This window comes from Sorex araneus, chromosome 9, assembly GCF_027595985.1.
Source record: "Sorex araneus isolate mSorAra2 chromosome 9, mSorAra2.pri, whole genome shotgun sequence".
Classification (NCBI taxonomy): domain Eukaryota; kingdom Metazoa; phylum Chordata; class Mammalia; order Eulipotyphla; family Soricidae; genus Sorex; species Sorex araneus.
In genome coordinates, this window is record NC_073310.1 from 56186311 (window position 1) to 56204807 (window position 18497).

The 18497-nt window shown below is 39.8% G+C and overlaps 1 protein-coding gene across 5 annotated transcripts in view; it reads left to right on the forward strand.

The window, feature by feature from the left end:
• ARHGAP21 (Rho GTPase activating protein 21) overlaps window positions 1-18497 on the forward strand; it is a 128148-nt gene that overhangs the window by 76149 nt on the left and 33502 nt on the right. For 4 of the 5 annotated variants that reach the window (XM_055147390.1, XM_055147391.1, XM_055147392.1 and 1 more), the window contains 4 exons: window positions 8025-8117; window positions 9704-9782; window positions 12790-12844; window positions 17454-17483. In XM_055147390.1, the coding sequence (XP_055003365.1) occupies window positions 8025-8117; window positions 9704-9782; window positions 12790-12844; window positions 17454-17483 (257 nt within the window). Of the gene's footprint in view, window positions 1-7054; window positions 7144-8024; window positions 8118-9703; window positions 9783-12789; window positions 12845-17453; window positions 17484-18497 lie in introns of all 5 variants that reach the window. The other variant, XM_055147393.1, reaches the window with a different exon arrangement.

The window sequence follows — 18497 nt, forward strand, 5'->3', positions numbered from 1 at the left end:
CCAAATAGTTAATGCTGGTGTTTAAATGATAGAACAGCGGATTAGGCACTTGCCTTGCCGTGTAACCAGCTCTGGTTTGACCCCTGGTACCCAGTATGGGCCCCCGAGTTCCACCAGGGGTGATGCCTGAGTGCAGAGCCAGGAGTAAGCCCTGAGCACTGCTGGGGTTGGCCAAAACTAAAACAATAGAAATTTAGATATTTAGTTCCAGAAGCTTTTGATGCTCTCTTAAGTGATGTACTGCTTCAGCTTTTTACCTCTGTTGAGACTTTGATATAACTTGCATATGGAAGCACACTTGAATTTCAACACTCTCCTATTGTGCAGAGATAAAGAAATTTGTTTATGTGAAAGAAGTCAACTAAAAAATATTTGGAAAATAACTACATAAAAGAGAAGTTTGGCTTTATTAAAATTTTTTCCCCACCTCATGTTTAAGAACTTGATAGCCATTATTTTTTGTTGCTTTGCTTTTGATTAAAATGTGGCATTTTTATGTAAGAATATGACTTTAAAAAAGCCATTAAGAAGTACATTTTCCTTTTCTTTCATTTTTTTTCTCCCCATTTTTGTTTTACTCCTGGCTCTGCACTCAGGAATCATTCCTGGCCGTGCTTGGAGGACCGTATGAGGACCATATGTCCATAGTTGGTGCTGGGGATTGAACCCAGGTCAGCTGTGTGCAGGGCAAGTAAGTGCCTTACCTGCTGAACTATCCTTCCAACACAAGAAGTGCATTTTTCTTGTCTTCAGGAGCCTACCTGTGCTTTCTGTAATGGGCATTGTTCAAGTTTTTGTTTCTTAAAATAATATGTTTGCTTTAGTTTGTTTTTGCACATGTAATGCTTTCAAATTTTGGAATAATTTTAAGTGTCACAAGTGTTTTGATGTAGGCATTCTCCCGGGAAAGACATTAGAGATGACAGTCATCAGGATAGCACCCACAACGTAGGGATGTAGCTTGAGCAGGATTTAGGACCCTACCTAGCCCCTTTGCTGTTTGTTACTAGACCATTTTTAGTAAGCCCCACTTCTCTTCCTTCCTTTGTCTCTTTCTGAGAGAAAAAGGGCTACACCACTCAGGGCCACACCCAGCAGCCCTCAGGAAGCCATGCAGTGCACAGAATCCAACCGGGCTGGTGCATGCCCTGGAATGTTTGAGTTCCTCTTGTCTGAGTTCTGTGACTTCTCCACTTGTAGTGGGACATTGAGTTGTATGGACTTCTCAGCCATATCACAGGCACTGTGACCTCTGGCTGTTGTTTTCCTGCTCTATAAGCAAATCTTTTCAGTATATATCATCAGGCCAGCTTGAGAATAATGTTTAGTTTAAATGTGTATTTCAAGTCATTGTTTTATAAGATCGGGGAGCTATACACAGGGTTTATTCCTGGCTCTACTCTGGAATCGCCCTTGTCATTGCTTGGGCAGCCATAACCCCTGGAATCTCTCACAGGCCCCCACAGACAGATTTTAATGGATGTTCTCTTTGAGTCCTCACGACAGCCTTGCCAGTGAGGACTAATTACCATTCTCCTCATGTTCTAGATGGTTAAACTGGAGCACATGTAGATTATTTGTCTAAGGTCACTGGAGATACAATTGCCAGGGGAAAAATGCAGAATGCCGAATTAAATTTGCATTTTCAATAGAAAAGTAGTAGTTTTTAACATAAGCATGTGCCAGACATTGCAAAATGAAATAACTATACTTGGGGGAGGGCGGCGAAATGGGCAAACATTTTTCAGGCATGTAATCTGGACACAGGACTTTACTACCATATTATATTCTATGTGGAGATTAAAAAAAAATCTCATCCACCTGAATATTCATCCAATATTTGGATGACAGGAACTACCTTTATATTCTTCTTCTTTTTTTTTTTTTTTTTTTTTTTTGGTTTTTGGGTCACACCTGGTGATGCACAGGGGTTACTCCTGGCTCCGCACTCAGGAATCACCCTCGGCGGTGCTCAGGGGACCATATGGGATGCTGGGATTTGAACCCGGGTCGGCCGCGTGCAAGGCAAACGCCCCACCCGCTATGCTATCACCCCAGCCCTCTTTTTTTTTTTTTTAAACTTGATCACCTCAGCGATGTTACTCCTGGCAGTGCTTGGGGGGCCATGTGGGATGCTGGGGTTTGAACCCCAGCCAGCCACGTGCAAGGCAAAATGCCCAACCCGCTGTATATTGTTTCAGCCTCCCTTTATATTATTTTAAAACTCAACCTGTTTAAACCTAATTGATTGCATTTACAATAATGTAAAGTATATGTATTCTTACTGATTTTGAGAGTAATGTTTAACTTCAAGTAAATTTATTGTGCTTTTGGAGCTAGAGCAATAGCACAGTGGGTAGGGTGTTTGCCTTGCACTCGGCCGACCCAGGTTCGATTTCCAGCATCCCAGATGGTCCCCTGAGCACTGCCAGGGGTAATTCCTGAGTGCAGAGCCAGGAATAACCCCTATGCATCGCTGGGTGTGACCCAAAAAGCAAACAAACAAACAGATTCATCGTGCTTTTTATGTCTTCTCATTTGTGTGCACTAATTCTATATGATGATCATCATCATCTCGTTGATTGTCGATTTTCTCGAGTGGTCTCAGTAATGCTTCCATTCATCCATGCCCTGAGATTTTAGAAGCCTCTCTTTACTCGTCCTTCTCAATGGTGCCGCATTGGAGGCTCTTTCAGGGTCAGGAGAATGAGACCCATCATTGTTACTGGTTTTGGCATATGAATACGCCACGGGGAGTTTGCCAGGCTCTCCCATGCAGGCAGGAAACTCTCAGTAGCTTGCCAGGTTCTCCGAGAGGGAGAACTAGGCTATAGGATGTCGGAGGCTTGGTTTTATAGACTGGATGTTGGCTGTTGGTGTGATTACTGGGCGCTGGGGGAAGTTTCTGGGTGTGACTGCCAAGCTACTGGAAAATGGGGGATCTGGACGGAAGAGGCCCATTCCTGATCCGAGCAGGCTTGGAGATCTCAGCCCCCGGTCCCACACACCTGGGTTCCTCTGCCAGTTCCTTTATGCGTGAGGCTCTTCCGAATGTGTGAAGAGGGGCCTTGAGTATGGCTGTGGCTGGGGTCCAGAGGTATTCGGCTGTGGGGGCTCTGCTCAGGGCAGGGAGGGAAACTCAACCCAGCCCCTCCAAAGGGGCCCTGGTGAAGACAGCCAGGCACAGGGGCAAAAGACTCTGCATTGCTCTCTTCTGGGAGCTTGGTTTTATAGTCTCTGGATGTTGGCCATTGATGGGATTACAGGCGCGCCGGGGCAATTTCTGGGTGTGACCACCTAGCTACTGGAAAATGGGGGATCTGGGCGGAAGAGCCCCCACAGCCAAAGACTTTGTTGCTACCTGGCTGTTATCTCTACGTCCCACACAAAGAGATTATTCTGTATCTATCTCTTTTATTCTGACTGATTTCACTCAGCATGATATCCTCTAGTTCCATCAACATTGCTGCAAATTGCATGATTTTATTCTTACTTAGAGCTACATAGAATTCCATTGTGTGTATTAACCACATCTTGATTTGTAGTTGTATTAAGTGCAGTGCTAGATATATGTGTACATATATATCCTTTCAAATTAATGTTTTTGTGTTTTGGAGATACGTGCCAAGAAGTGGTATTGCTGGGTTCTATGGGAGTTCTGTTCCTAATTTTTGAAGAGATCTCATACTGCTTTCCATAGAGATTGAACTGGAAGACATTGCCACTGGCAGTGGATGGGGTCCCCCTCACCACAACGCCACCAACATTGACAGTTTCCAGATTTTGTGATATGTATCATTCTTACAGACATAAAATGGTATTGTTGTTTTGATTTGCATTATGAATCATAATGAGTGCTTTTTCATATGCCTATTGGCCATCCGTATGTCTTCTTTGAGGAAGTGTCTTGTTTATCTCTTCACCCCATTTATGGATGGGGGTCATTGGATTTTTTTTTTTTTTGCTTTTTGGGTAACACCCGGTGATGCTCAGGGGTTACTCCTAGCTTTGCACTCAGGAATTACTCCTGACGGTGCTCGGGGGACCATGTGGGATGCTGGGAATCGAATCCGGGTCTGCCGCCTGCAAGGCAAATGCTCTATCTGCTGTGCTATCACTCCAGCCCCTGGATTTTTTTTTTGTTTGTTTAGTGAGTTTAGTGAGTGCTAAAAGCCATGTACTGAAGTATAGAGGAAGGTAGTAAATGGCCCACAAAACAAAGGCTAATTCCGCAAACACTCAGTCCCTATCTATTTCAGCCATTTCACTTAACATTTAACATTAATGACCTGAGCTTACCAATCAAAAGACAGCTTTGGATGGATCAGGAAAATGAACCCAAACTTCTGCTGCTTACAGAGATACACTAGCATAAAATGCTGCAGAATGATCATGTAGGCAAACAATAGCCAAAAAAAGTTGGGATGACCATATCTATGTCATGTACTAAGAGATAATACAGAGTTCAAACTAAAAAATGTAGCAAGAGACAGAAAATAATGTAAGGAATCTTTTTATCAAGACTTAGCTCTCATTAACATGTATGCGTCAAATGATGGATCGTCAAAAATATAAAACAAAAGCAACTACTAATAGGTCTGAAGAGATATATCAATAGCAATATGTGAGGAGTTAGGTTGCCTTAATACCCCCTTTGGCAGATCACCCAGGTAGTGTCAGTGAGAAAATTGGCTGTCTGGTAGATCTCTAAACCTAGAACATGAATATTAGAATTAGCCTAAATCATGACACTTTAATAAAAACTTTTGATCTAGGGCATTTGCCTTGCACATGGCTGACCCAGGTTCGATTCCCAGCATCCCATATGGTCCCCGAGCACCGCCAGGAGTAATTCCTGAGTGCAGAGCCAGGAGAAACCCCTGTGCGTCGCCAGGTGTGACCCAAAAAGCAAAAATAAATAAATACATAAATAAATACATAGATAAATAAACAAGGAGCTACCCATGAAAAATATTTTCTCTTGTCCCCTAGGAATTCGATAATACATAATACTAACAAGTCAGGACTTTGGAGAAATTACAGTCAGAAAAGTGAACATGATTTAAAAGTTTGAGGGACAAGGAGATAGTTCAAAAGCTAGCATGCATGCCTGGCCTGCACGGGACCCCAGGTTTGACATCAGACATCTCAAGGCTCCCCCACACCACCCATGTTGCTCTGAATTCCCCCACCGTGGCACAGTTGGGGAGAGGCCCCTCATAAACAGGAATCACAAGTACTCTTGGCAGATGTAATAGTGCTTGTTATTACACTGGTCTACCTTCAGATGTTTTTAAGCATGCTGTAGTAAAGTTTGTTAGTGACCAAATATCTCAGTTTATGAAGACAGTCTTTGCAATGTTAGTAGTTTTCTTTGTAGGAACATATCTGTCCTGTGTGCATGCAGGTCACTGTGTTGCTACCCTTCTAATTATTTGGCAGAAACTACTTAGTGGTCATTTACAGTTAATGTGTCCTTTTGCTTTATTTTATTGATTTTAGGGCCACATCTGGCTCTGCACTCAGGAATCCCTCCTGGCAGTGCTCAGGGAACCATAGAGAATGCCAGGGATTGAACCTGGGTCTGCCACATGCAAGGCAAGCAGCTTACCTGCTGTCCTGTCTCTCCAACCCCTGTGCCATTATTTTGAAGCTTATTTGATTAAAGCAGAAGCTTGATACAATAAAACTTATTAATAACACTAATCTGTAGGCAAGAAAAAAATAAATGACTTTCCTCTAATACCAGCTGTTGAGTTGGCTGCAGAGGGGCTTAGCCTAATTATTACCTTAATTTGAGTTAAGCCTGTGCCTTTAACTGACTTCCATTTAAAAGAAGATTCTTTTAAATCACTATCCTTCGAACTTAATTAAGCAGTCTATTTGCAACTCTACTGGTCAAATGAATAGTTCGCTTACTCTTAAAGCGCCATGGAACACGTTTTTTGTATTCGGACTTCGGTTCAAATCCCAGTTTAGCCTTATTGAATTCAGTGTTATGGCATTAGTATTATCACTGTAACTTTGAGAATTTCTTATGAGAATTCATCACAACAAACAGCAGATAAATGAATCAAATAACTAGAATGCCCGTTTCTGCCTGGCATTGTTCTGTTACAAATACAAGTAAACACAACAAAATTCTGGTCGCTCTTTTCATTGGGAGAGAGTTAGCAACCAACTTGGAAGCAAATAATAATGTAATTTGATGTAGTGAGTGATAAATTCCATGAAGATAAATAAAGCTCCCAGCTTTAGATATAAAGTTGAATTAAATCCTCCAACTTTTTGTTACAATTTTAAAGATATAGTAAGCACATTTCCATCTTAATTCATCAGTTAATATGTTGCCATTTTGTCGTATTTCTCTGGTCATAGATATGTCTGGAAAAACTATTTTTCCTCCAAATCATTTGAAAATGAAGTGGCAGATATAATTACAGAAATATAATAATAAAGTGTATTTGCAAGTAAGTTTTTGTTACCCTTTTTAAAAACTTACAAATGTGAGACTACTAGTCCCTTATTTAATTTAAGCACTGTGAAGAGTGGAAACATTTACCAAGGAATAATAATTCCAATTACATGCTGTGCTGAATGCTTTCACATGATCTCATTAAGTCTTCAAGAGCTTACAAATATGGAATAATGATCTCTATAGTACAGAAGAAAAATGAATGAATTACTCAAAGTAAAATCATTTAATTAAGTTGACTTAATTACAACTAGACTATCAGGTGGCAAAGCACGGATTTGGATCCATATCTATTGGCCCTTAAAACTAGTGATTTCCACACTAGCCCATTGCAATGTAGCACCGCTTTGGAGCGTTTCTGAAAGTAAAAAGCCCAATACATAAGGGATGCGGAGGGTAAATAGTCCTTTGTGAAGAAACTTCTTTTGAGCCACCTTTGTAATACCTACGGGATTAAAAATTCAGTTTTTTTTTGTGGCAGCGATAATAAATTCCTTATATTTGACACTTGTTTCCTGTCCAGCATGTACTGGAGCAAGAATCCTCTTGCTCCACATATGTCTGTGCCTTATTCTTCAGGTCTGTTCAGGGACTGGAGCTTCTGCTTCAAAGGTTCACCGCTGAAAGGTGCCTCCCATAACCACAGTTTCCAATTCTGTAGATGTGAGGTGAGATCCACATTTCCTACTTCTGACACCTCCCCAGGCCATCTTGATGTTTCTGGCTAACCTGGAAACCACCCTCTGCGAACCACTGTCTGTCATTTTTGTCCAGCCTCCACACACACTGCCCATAACAGTCGATGCTTATATTTTGTCTTGAATGTTCTGTCATCCATCACCTTCCCTTGAATTCTCTTTTATTAAAATGGTTTGCTGTTCTCAACTCTGAGTGTATAGAATATCACCTGGGAATTTGTTCACAAAGAAGATTGAACCCATACACCTTTATTTTTATCAAGCACCCTAGATGTTAAGGCAGATGGTGGATTGACAGCCCTTTATGAAATCATGAACTTATGGGTCACTCATACATTCCTCCTGGCCATGGCTGTGTTGTCATTTCTCTGGTTATCTTTTCTACTCCGGTGCTGTTCTATGTTGGTATGTCTTTTTTGAACCAGAATCCATGCAAGAGATGATCTGGGTCTTCCTGTTTGCCACAGCACAATGTTGAAAAGCAGAAGGAGCGCTGCCCATGTCACCCTGCTGTATGATGTCGGGGAATTTATTTTCTCTCTCAGAACCTGAGTTTCCTGTTATTTTCAGTGGCAGATATTTGCCACGAAAGTTAGCGCTTAAGCACTCTTTTAGCAGTTTGCATACTCAACCGTTAAATGGAGAACATTACTTATTGTGGTGGTGGTGAAACTATTGGAAAACAAGAGAATTGTTAACAAAAACCCATTTCATTAATTACAATTTTGAACCCCAAATTCAGGATATGTGTACAACACTTCATTGACCAATTTTTGCTTGTCTAAAATATATTTTATTTTAATAAAATGTGATTAACATGAGTCATGCCTGGAATGTTTTCTCTTCCTCAGGGAAACAAAGGAACCGCTTGGAACCAATGGATACCATATTCGTCAAGCAGGTGAAAGAAGGCGGCCCTGCATTTGAAGCCGGATTGTGCACAGGTAGGTCCTCATTATTCTTCCTTGCACAGTAGCTTTCCTTTTTTGTTTTTAACTCTCTTTCTGCTTCTTTAGTTCATTTCCTACATAGTTTCATGTTTTCTTGATACCCCAATTGATCTGTTTGAGCACAAATGTTTTAAAAATGAAAAAATTGTGAGTGCTTTTAATTTTAATTCACACAACTTCAAAAGTAACAGCTGAATAGATTTGTGGGAAAAGTAAGTTATTTTGAAATTTCCTGTGCAGCATTCACTGTACTTTATAAAACGGTATGCAATATTTACCAAACGCGTGTTTGATTTTTGGTTAACACAATTGAAATACTCTTACAAGTCTGACTTCTGACTGCCTGAACTGCCACCATCTGTTGTTTTTTTTATTGTGGTTTTTAATGATCTTTAGCATGTTTTCTTGGGCCATCTGTATGTCTCCTTTGGGAAAAAACATGTTTAGAATTTTTGTCAGGTTTTTTTTTTTCTTTTTGGGTCACACCCGGCATTACACAGGGGTCACTCCTGGCTCTGCACGCTGGAATTACCCCTGGTGGTATGGTGCTGGGGCACCATATGGGATGCTGGGAATCGAACCCGGGTCGGCCACGTGCAAGGTAAATGTCCTACCCTCTGTGCTATCATTCCAGCCCCAAGAATTTTTGTCAGTTTTTGCTTTGCTTTTTCTTGTTGATTTTTTTGGCAAGGGGTGGAAAAAATAGGGGGCAGTGCTCAAGGGTTATTCCCAGGGTGCTAAAGTGCTGGGTATTGAACTGAGTGCTGGGTATTGAACTGAGCCTGCACTCAGAGTTTGCTTTGAGCTCTCTGTCCAGCCCCTCTTGTTCTCACTGTTGAGTTGGAAGAGTTACTTATATATGTTAAATACCAGATATATGATTTACATATACTTTCTCCCATTTAATAGGTTGCCACTTGACTTTTTCTATTTTTTGCTTTGGGGCCACATCCAGCTATGCCCAGGCCTTACTTCTAAGTGACTCTGAACTTAGGGATCAGATCACTTTTCGTGCAGGGCTCAGGGGACCTTATGGGGTGCCAGCAATCAAACCTGATTCAGCTATATGCAAAGCCTGCTATACTGTCTCTTTGGCCCTAATCATTTCACTTTTTTTTTTAATGATTTCCTAGGCTATGTGGAAAATTTTTATCGTAATCATTGTTTCATTTGTTTATTTCTGTGTTTTGTTACTTTTCTTTTTGGTATAAAATATTTTTAAAAGTTGAAAAAAGTTCCTAAGCTCACCATAATTTTTTGTATATCCTCTAAGATTATGGTCCCAGTTTCACTCTTTTGCATGTGATTTAAAAAAAAAATTTTTTTTTCCCCAGGACCATTTACTAAAGAGGCTGTTTTATTCTCCAATATGTATTTTCTTGAGTCATAAATTAGTTGAATTGACCATAGATGTGAGCTTATTCCTATAGGGGCTCCATGTCTGTCCCACTGACCTATATATCTATTTCTAATGCCAATATCATACTGTTTGATGATCATTGGTTTGTAATATAGTTTTAAATCAGGAGCAGAAGAGATTTTTAGAAGGAATTCCTCATGTGTTTTTTATTACTTTGAAGGTGACCGAATTATAAAAGTTAATGGCGAAAGTGTTATTGGAAAGACCTATTCCCAAGTAATTGCTTTAATTCAGAACAGGTAAGATACTTGAAATGTGACTTTTGGGGGCCCAATATGAGCTTTTTATATAAGTTAGTAGAGCCATCTTACAAATGTTGATGTAAGGCAATACTCTATTTCTGTAAGGAATTGGGGTGATAATGGAGTTGTGAAACTTTCCCTCAAAGTGGATAATTCATTTGAGAGTTGCCAAAAATGGTTTTCCCCAGGATAGCTTAGTGGTTTTGCATCGGCAAGTATATCATTTTAGTGGATTTAAAAATCCCTTTAGAATCTCATAGGCACAAATTTTTTAAATGCAAATTTTATTTATATATAATTGCACATTGAATTTATTTTGCAACGATTTGCTGAGAAAAGTTAATTTTAGATTTTTTTTTAATTGAGTCACTGTGAGATACACAGTTACAAAGTTATTCATGATTGGGTTTCAGTCATATAATGTTCCAACACCTTTAAAAGCTTTGTGAATAATATTCTGGCTTAGTTTTCTTCATTTTAATTAATAAAGAGAACAAGAAAGTTTCTTTTAATCCATTTGGTTGCTTGTACTTTACAAAATGATGAAATGTGACCTCAGGATCAATGTGCTCCTGCATTCTTTCTATCACACACCTAAAATAATGGTTAAATAGCAAATATTCAGTATAGCAACATTCAGTGTAATTCAGTAAAAATTGGGGCCAGAACAACAGTTTAGTGGATAGGGTATTTGCCTTGCAAGCAGCCAACCCAGGTTCAATCCCTTGCATCCCATATAGTCCCCTGAAGCACCGCCAAGAGTAATTCCTGAGTGCAGAGCCAGGAGTAATTCCTAAATCCTGAGCATTGCTGGGTATTACCCAAAAAAGCCAACAACAACAATACAAAAAAAATGAGAGAGAAAAGTGTTGCCATATTGAATTTCTGTCAAGATCAAGACATGTTTAATCTGAGGTCTGTTTTCTAGATCATCACTATTTCAAGAAAGTCTTTTCAGATTCAAATAGAGTAACTTTGGGATTATTTATTGCTTTATATTGGCCATACATCCTGTATGTAACTGAATCCAAGTTCCTTGTTTTTCAAAGTTTTTTTGTGTTTCTTTAAAATTCAGATTCTTCTATGTTTATAACAGTTCATTTTATAATCTAAAGTGTTCCCATTAAGGTCTTAGTACATTGTCATTTTTACAAGTAAGTAATGTGATTGTGAGCTATTGATATCAGAGTATTCTCCTTACTGTTTTAATATTGAATAAGATTTCTAGAAAAAGCAAGTCTTAAAATCTTGCCTCTATTGTGGCATCCTTTATTATTCCTGTCATTGATACCTATTTGATCTTAAAAGTGTCAAGGAGACATGTGGCTTGGCGGAGAATGTAAAGCCTCTCTGGAGACAGTGGGAGATCTACTCAGATTTTCTTTTCTTTGCAACAATTTAGCTTATGAAAAATATAGCAATATGTTTTATCAACCTCAGTGTTTGAGGATGTTAGTGTAATTTTTAGCATATTTTTCTTTTCAAATTCTATCCTTTTAAGTAACCATAACCTAATCTTTGTTTTCCTTAAAATCCACTTATTTTTTCTTTTCTCTTTTCTTCTTCTTTTTGAGTTGCTGGTGCATTTCATCTTCAGAGTCCTAACACTTTGGAATGACAGTCTTACATTTTTCAGTTAAAGTCATTGAAAAACGGAAATGTTGGGGTTTTTTTTTTTTTTGTGACCTTATTTTCTTTTAAAAAGTTGTGTTCCTTTTGTCTGCAGTTGGTAGCAAATGGATAATGCAGCACAAAGCCATTGAGATTCTGCAGTGTATTAATGTAAAAATGTATCCTTGCAGAAGAATTTATCTAAACATCAGTATGTATTTTCTACCAACTCTAAATGTTGAAATACAAGTACCTACATGTTCTACCAGTTAAACTGATTTGAACTTGTGGTTGTTAGGAATTTGCTGTCCTCTCAACGTTTATGAATCTGAAAGCGAAGATTTGGAGCTATCAAAATGGTTATGCCAGTAAATCATTAGATTTTGTCTTCTTTTGATTGTACTGTTGGAAAATCTGTCTGATACTGCTAGGCTGGCTACTGACATACTGTTGTGGATGGCGCCACTAGTCTTACCTTTCTAAATGTAATTTCGGATCACAACATTCAGTATAATTTACCCTTTCAACTTTCTTTAAGCCTGGGGAAACCTCTCTATGAGCTTTTGTTTATTTGTTTTGGCCACACCCAGCGGTGCTCAGTGCTTCTTTGCCTGCTACCTGAGAGGTTGCTCCTGGCAGTGCTTGGGGGGCCATCCAGTGGAGAGGATGGAATCAGGCTCCTGTGGGCGCTCTAACTGAGCTCTCTTTTCGGCCCTCTCTTTCTCCCTCTCTCTCTCTTCAAGAAATTAATAGTATGAGAGATTTTGCTATTCCTGTAAGGGTGCTAGATTTCAGTCATAGAGAAGAAAGGACATATTTTACGTTCTGTGTATTTTTTTTTTGAACAAGGAGTCATTTTGGCAGTTGCAGTAGTCAGCACTGATCTCCTGATCCCTGAGGCCAAGAGGGACTATTTCAAACTCAGGATGTTAGGTAGTGCATAAACATTAAATCTAATAAAAGTTCTTTGGTTATTTTAAGTTAGTGTAATTTTAACTTGAAAATTTGTGAGAATATCTGGTAAAAATAAATTGGAATTTGTACTGTGGCTTGAAGTAAAATATTGTAGTTAGATGCCGATGAACTTTGTTCTAGGATTTTTAATAAGAGTAACAATATTTGACATTTCTGACTGAGAAAGATATTATCAAGAAGACTTGTCTGATTTCAGCCATTCAAACCTGTGTTAGGGAATGTTCCTTTGTACATAGTTGTCTTATGTCTATCAGAATTCCTGCATTTTGATCTTTTGTGACATGGAAAGTAAAGATTTTTAAAGACTAAAATTTAAACGTACAAATAAATTTTAAAGTACTTCCAAGTTAATGATTTTTTCCTTTATGTCTTCAATGTGCCTACCTCTTCTAAATAGTGTGTATGTATTTAATTTCAGTGATACAACTTTGGAACTTAGTGTCATGCCAAAAGATGAAGATATTCTCCAAGTGGTAAGGGTTTTTTTTTATTCAAATATGAATTGTTTTACAGTTACAACTCTTAATAAAGTCCTTTAAAGATGGTGGCAAAGGACCAGAGCAATAGCAAGCGGGGAGGGCGTTTGCCTTTTATGTGGCTGACCAGGTTTGATCCCCGGCATCCCATATCATCCCAGAGCACTGCCAGGAGTAAATCCTGAGTGCAGAGCAGACTAACCCCTGAGCATCGCCTGCCCCAAAAAGCAGGAAAAAAAAAAAATGAAGGTGAGCGGAGGAAACAGATTTCTGGCTGGGGGACTACAAACCTCGGGTTCATTTAGCAGAGTCTGGAATTCTCTACATCTTACCACAAAAGAACTCTGGCCAGTTATTTTGTGATTAAATAGCATGAGGACGTTTTATTGAGAACATCGTGAGTTTTCAATACTGCCACATAGAATGAGGTTTCTAAAGCATTTCCCATCCCGTAACCCCACCCCCAGTGTTGTAATGTAGGTACAACAATATAGGGACCTTTGGCTAAAACTCACAAAGGTTAAGGGTGCAAGTGCATGTCCAGGAAGAGAATCTTTTTTAAAAAATTAGACAGTTTTATGAAGGCTAGTTCCCCCAAACCTGATTTTCAAATAAATATTCCATACCTAGCTAAGGTTGTACATCAACTCACCTAGCAATTTGGTAATAATTTCATCTCATTACATTAGACGTGAGACATCAAGGGTGAGTGATATGAGCTCTCAGTAGTAGGGCTCATGCCAAGCAGGTAATGGATTGGAGCTCATGCTTTGCATGTGGGAACCCCTGATTCAGTTCCTGGCATTGTGTGGTGCTCTGAGCAGCACTGGGTATGACCCCATACCACTTCTCTACACGTCACGTATGGAAATGCAAGAAGAGGTGAATTTGGGGGCAAGTACGACATGTTAGTGGCTTATAACTGTTGAAGACTTTAACTTTAATCTTTTATTTTTAGAAGGAAAATAATTTGAATGATAAACTTAACTCCATTAAGTTTAAATATTACTGAAAGCAAATATGACAAAATATGTTACTTTGATGCTAGAAAAGAATGACTCAGATTTTGCACTGTGGTGTTAGAAAACAGTATGCATGTTTTAACACTTGAACGCTGACAGTGAGCTCTAAGAAATGGTACCAGCCACTGAAGTATTTAAATTCCTTTTAGTGATCAGGTGGGATTTTTCTTAGTTAAGAAAAATAGGGAGGGGCCTGAGCGATAGTACAGTGGATAGGGTGCCTGCCTGCCTTGCACGTGGCTGACCTGGGTTCAATCCACAGCATCCCATGTGGCCCTCCCGGGTCTTACCAGAAGTGATCCCTGAGTGCAGAGTTAGGAAAAAACCCTGAGCACCTTTATTTATTTATTTATTTATTTATTTATTTATTTATTTATTTATAAAATGGAGCTCTGGGAAGGGGATGGAAATGGTAATATTAATTTGAAAGGCATTAGTTTGAACTTAGCTTACCAAAAATTCTAAATAATCTTCCGTAAACATTTTTTGTTTTTATGATAATTTAAAAATTGTGGTTATATAAAAGTGATTTTACTCTGTTTGTTTGGGCATCTCCTCAGTCTGCTGGGAACCACCAGTGCTGCACACCTGACAGTGTTCGAGAGGCCACGCAGTGCCAGAGATTGAACCCGGGGCCTTATGCATTCGAGGGATTTGCTCCAACTGTCTGACCCTTAGTCTTGTCAGCATCCAAGGGCTGGAGAGATAGTATTGAGATTAAGGCACTTGCCTTGTACACTGCTGACCCCAGGTTAATTTCTGGCACAACATACGGTCCTCCAGCAGCTCCAAATCCCTGGGGACAGGGCCCGTAGTAAGCCATATGAGGTCCCCAAACAAACAAAACACCCAAATTGATGATCATAATTTGATTCATTCACTGACACGGAAGATATAATTAATGAAATCCATGTATGTCTACCCTGTGTTTTGCAATGTTGTGGTGATTTTATCTAGGAATGGCTTTGTACTGATGACAGATTACCTTTCTTTAGCACACAGTTCCCTTCAGCACAGAAGGTGCAGCTTTCTGCAGTAATTTCCCCAGGCCGACTGTTAGTTGTTGGGTTGCATTGTAGAAGAATAGCAGGCAGAGTGCCGCAAGAGGCAATGGGGAACCAGATGTGGGAGAAATAGGGACTTCTCCGGCAATACCTTCATTCTGCGGAGGAGTCGGGAGTAGATGGTAGGAGGGCTTTACCTCCAGTCTGCTCTGACGTGTGATGACTGGGACACTGAGGGTGCTTCCAGATCAAACAGATTCCTCATCTGGAGTAGATTCTCTCCTGGCCCTGGTGCTCACAGAATGGTACATGCGTGCCGAGTTCTTAGGGAGGAACCAGATTCAGAATGATCATCACAGGCTGCTGTGTGGTTGGTGAAAGTGACAGTGGAAGGGGCAGTGGTGGAAGGAATCATTTTCTCATAACGTGGCCTCTGAAAAACTGGACTAATTGACCTGGTTACATTTGAGTAAAGATAAACTGTCAAAAATAGAAGCAAAATGTGAAGGGGCACACACCTCTCTAAAATTCATCCATAAAAAATTCTGAAATACTGCCACAAAATGCATTTTTCAAACTTGTCATATTGAGAGAGAGAGAGAGAGAGGAGAGAGAGAGGGAGAGAGAAAGAGAAAGAGAGGGGGGAGGGAGGAGAGAGATGCATCAGTTATGAGAGGACTAGCTCTCACATGGTTCTTACTGGATGCCCCCCAAAACTGCTTTAACCATGTTGCTCAAAGGGCTCAGTTACACCTACATTGATCAGTACCTACATTAGACAGCTACGGAGACTTGTGAGTGCTGCTAATGTTTGACCAGGGCATTTTGAGCCTTCTTAGCTTTAGTCTTAGTCAAAGCCACAAGGTTCAACTCCCTTCAGCCTTCCCTGGGGGAAAGCAGTGGCACGGGTTTGGAGCCAGGCAGCTGTGAGACTAAAGCCCGTTCTCAAGACCACACCCTTGCCCTGGACCACCACTGAGGGAGATGCAGTGGCGGCTTCTCATCCTAGCACAGCACTCTTTCCCTGTCTCACCACAGGGCCTGCTGCTCTAGTTGCCACTGCAGGAATATGTGATGTGACCTGAAAATAAGGGAGGTGGGCAGCTCTCAGGAGTGCTGGGGGCCCGGGGCTACTTACAGCTATGCTCTGCTGCCAGGGATGGAGCCCAGGGCCTCACACAAGCAGAAGGCATGTGCTCCATCACCGGAGCCGGTGTTGTTGAACCTGAGTTTTGTTGTCATAGTTTGCAGTTATACCTAGCAGTGCTCAGGGCTTGCTCCTGGCTCTGTGCTCAGAGATCACTCCTGGCGGTGCTCAGGGAACTATATTGTTTTTATCTCTAGTACATCTGCGGACAGTAAACAGTAGTACTGTGCCTTGTAGACATTCTGTTGATTCAACCCCCTGCTAATGTATGGTTCCTGTGTATGTATGTGCCCTCCACCCCCATTCAGACCTCCCTCCAGAAAAAGAACCCTAAATTATAGTCTGTTTTGTATTTAGGATCACTGTTTGGGAACTTAAAAATGCCTTAAAAGAGGGTGTTTGCTAGTAGAAATTCTATGCCTCTTAAAACTTTGTAGGAAGGTAATGGGCTGAAGGCAGTAAGCCTGTAAGGTCCCTTTTAGTGTTACAGTAGATGTGAAGGTAGTGGAGTTTTCCCTCCCTTATTGGCCAAACAAACCACACAAACACTGAGTGGCAAGTACTGGACCAGAGTTGGCTCATCTAGGTAGGGTTTCAGTTCATGGAAGAATATCTGTCCAGTCTCGTCCACATTGAGATTGGTACAAATAACCAAGAGTATATTTTTGGATTGACTGTAATCATACTGTAAAAAAAATATTATGACATGCCTGTTTTCTTTGATCCACTTGGTTTTAGTTCCTGACTGAATTCTAGTTTATGTTCTGTGATACTTACGAAATGTGTTGAAAAAAAAATTGCAAGTGGTAGTTTGTTTCTGTTTAGTAGTTACGTCTGTAATCTAACAAAATAGGATTGAAAAAAACCATCGTGTTGAAAAAGAATCCAAATTTTTGAGTGAAACCTGTTTTTTTTTTTTTAAGTCACTCTTGCCGCCCCCACCCCTCTCCCCAAATCATAGTGTACAAGCAGCTGCAGTCAGCTGACGGCGCACGGTTCTGCTCTCGTTTACAGGGGAAGGGGGAGGTTGTACTATTTTAAATGCATAATAGGGCATTCGTTTCGTCATCTGCAAGCAGGGAAGCAAGAGACAGCAGTGTTGCTCCTGCAGAAGGGAAGCCTTCTAGCACGTTATCAGGCAGTAGACCAGATGGAAGAAGAAATCTGTTAGGAATGCACATCAGCAGATGTCTTTTGCCTTCCAGAATGATAGACAAATCACATAAGAAGCAGAAAAAAAGCCTGAAAAAAGATGCGTAGAAGGATACTGAAGTTAATCTTTCTGCTTCACTGCCCTTTATCTCTCTTGGTACCTTCCAGAGAAATCAGTATAGATGTATTTTTAGCTTGCTGTTTCCAGCATCAATATGACAACATGATTCTGTCTTTATATCAGTAAGCAGCTTCTACTATGTTTTCCTATTTTCTGCTAGCTACAGTTTACAAAGGATGTCACAGCGCTGGTAAGAAATGCACAGAAGCCATTGCCTTGCTTTTTAAAGTCATGTCTTCTATTAAACTGATTTTGCATAGAACAGCCCTTCTCTAGTGTTAATCTTACTAATTTTTGCAGAATGTATTTGTGATATTTGGTTTTCTTTATTTTTCATTTTTGTGTGTCCCATTTTTTTTGTATCCTGTGTATAACTGCTGTGAAAATATAATGTTTATCTGCATTTAAAAAAAACTCTGTGGTACTTTGCTGTTATGTTTGTGGCTGCACTTGAGCTTTGCAAGCTGTTTAATGCAAAGACAGGCTATGATGATAGTCTTGAATTACGCTTGTTTTGCTTGTGGGGGGGATATATAATTTGATCCCACATCTAACCTGAGTTTTGTGAATTGGCTCTGTCTTATAGTTTCTGTTTTCAGTTTCAGTAATTCTTAAGCTAAAAAAAAATTGCCAGGTAATTCCAGTTGATAAAAATGATTTGAACTGCATGCCTGCCTATATAGAGAAATGTCCCCAGATAATAGGTGAAGAGACCAAAAAATTTATACAATATAATCTTGGACTAGCATAAAAGATACAAATTATGTAAGACAATGATGGATGCCTGTTTTTTATTTTCTAGAGTATAATATATGCATTTAACTTCTTAAACATGCATATTCTCTTAAACATTGAAGTACTAAGCATGGTTGTTGAGAGACTTAATTTGTCAGATTGAATTATTTTCAGAGACTCAGCCATTAATTGATGAGACCCTGTTCAATAAATTTTCTTTAATTTATGACTACAGTGGTGCTTAAAATGTGTTTGGCAAGGATTTTTAATATTTTTACCTGCTCTCTGGCAAAAGATTAGAATCTCTTCAGCTGGAATTGAACGGGCAGCCATTTAACCTGTCAACTGCTGGAAAATCATAACACTTGAATGAGGAAAATTTTAGAATCAACAGGCTTTATCTAATTGGCTGGGGGGGTGGGATTTGGCATAGTTCAAATCTTTTGGGCAATAGGCCATTGTAACTGAT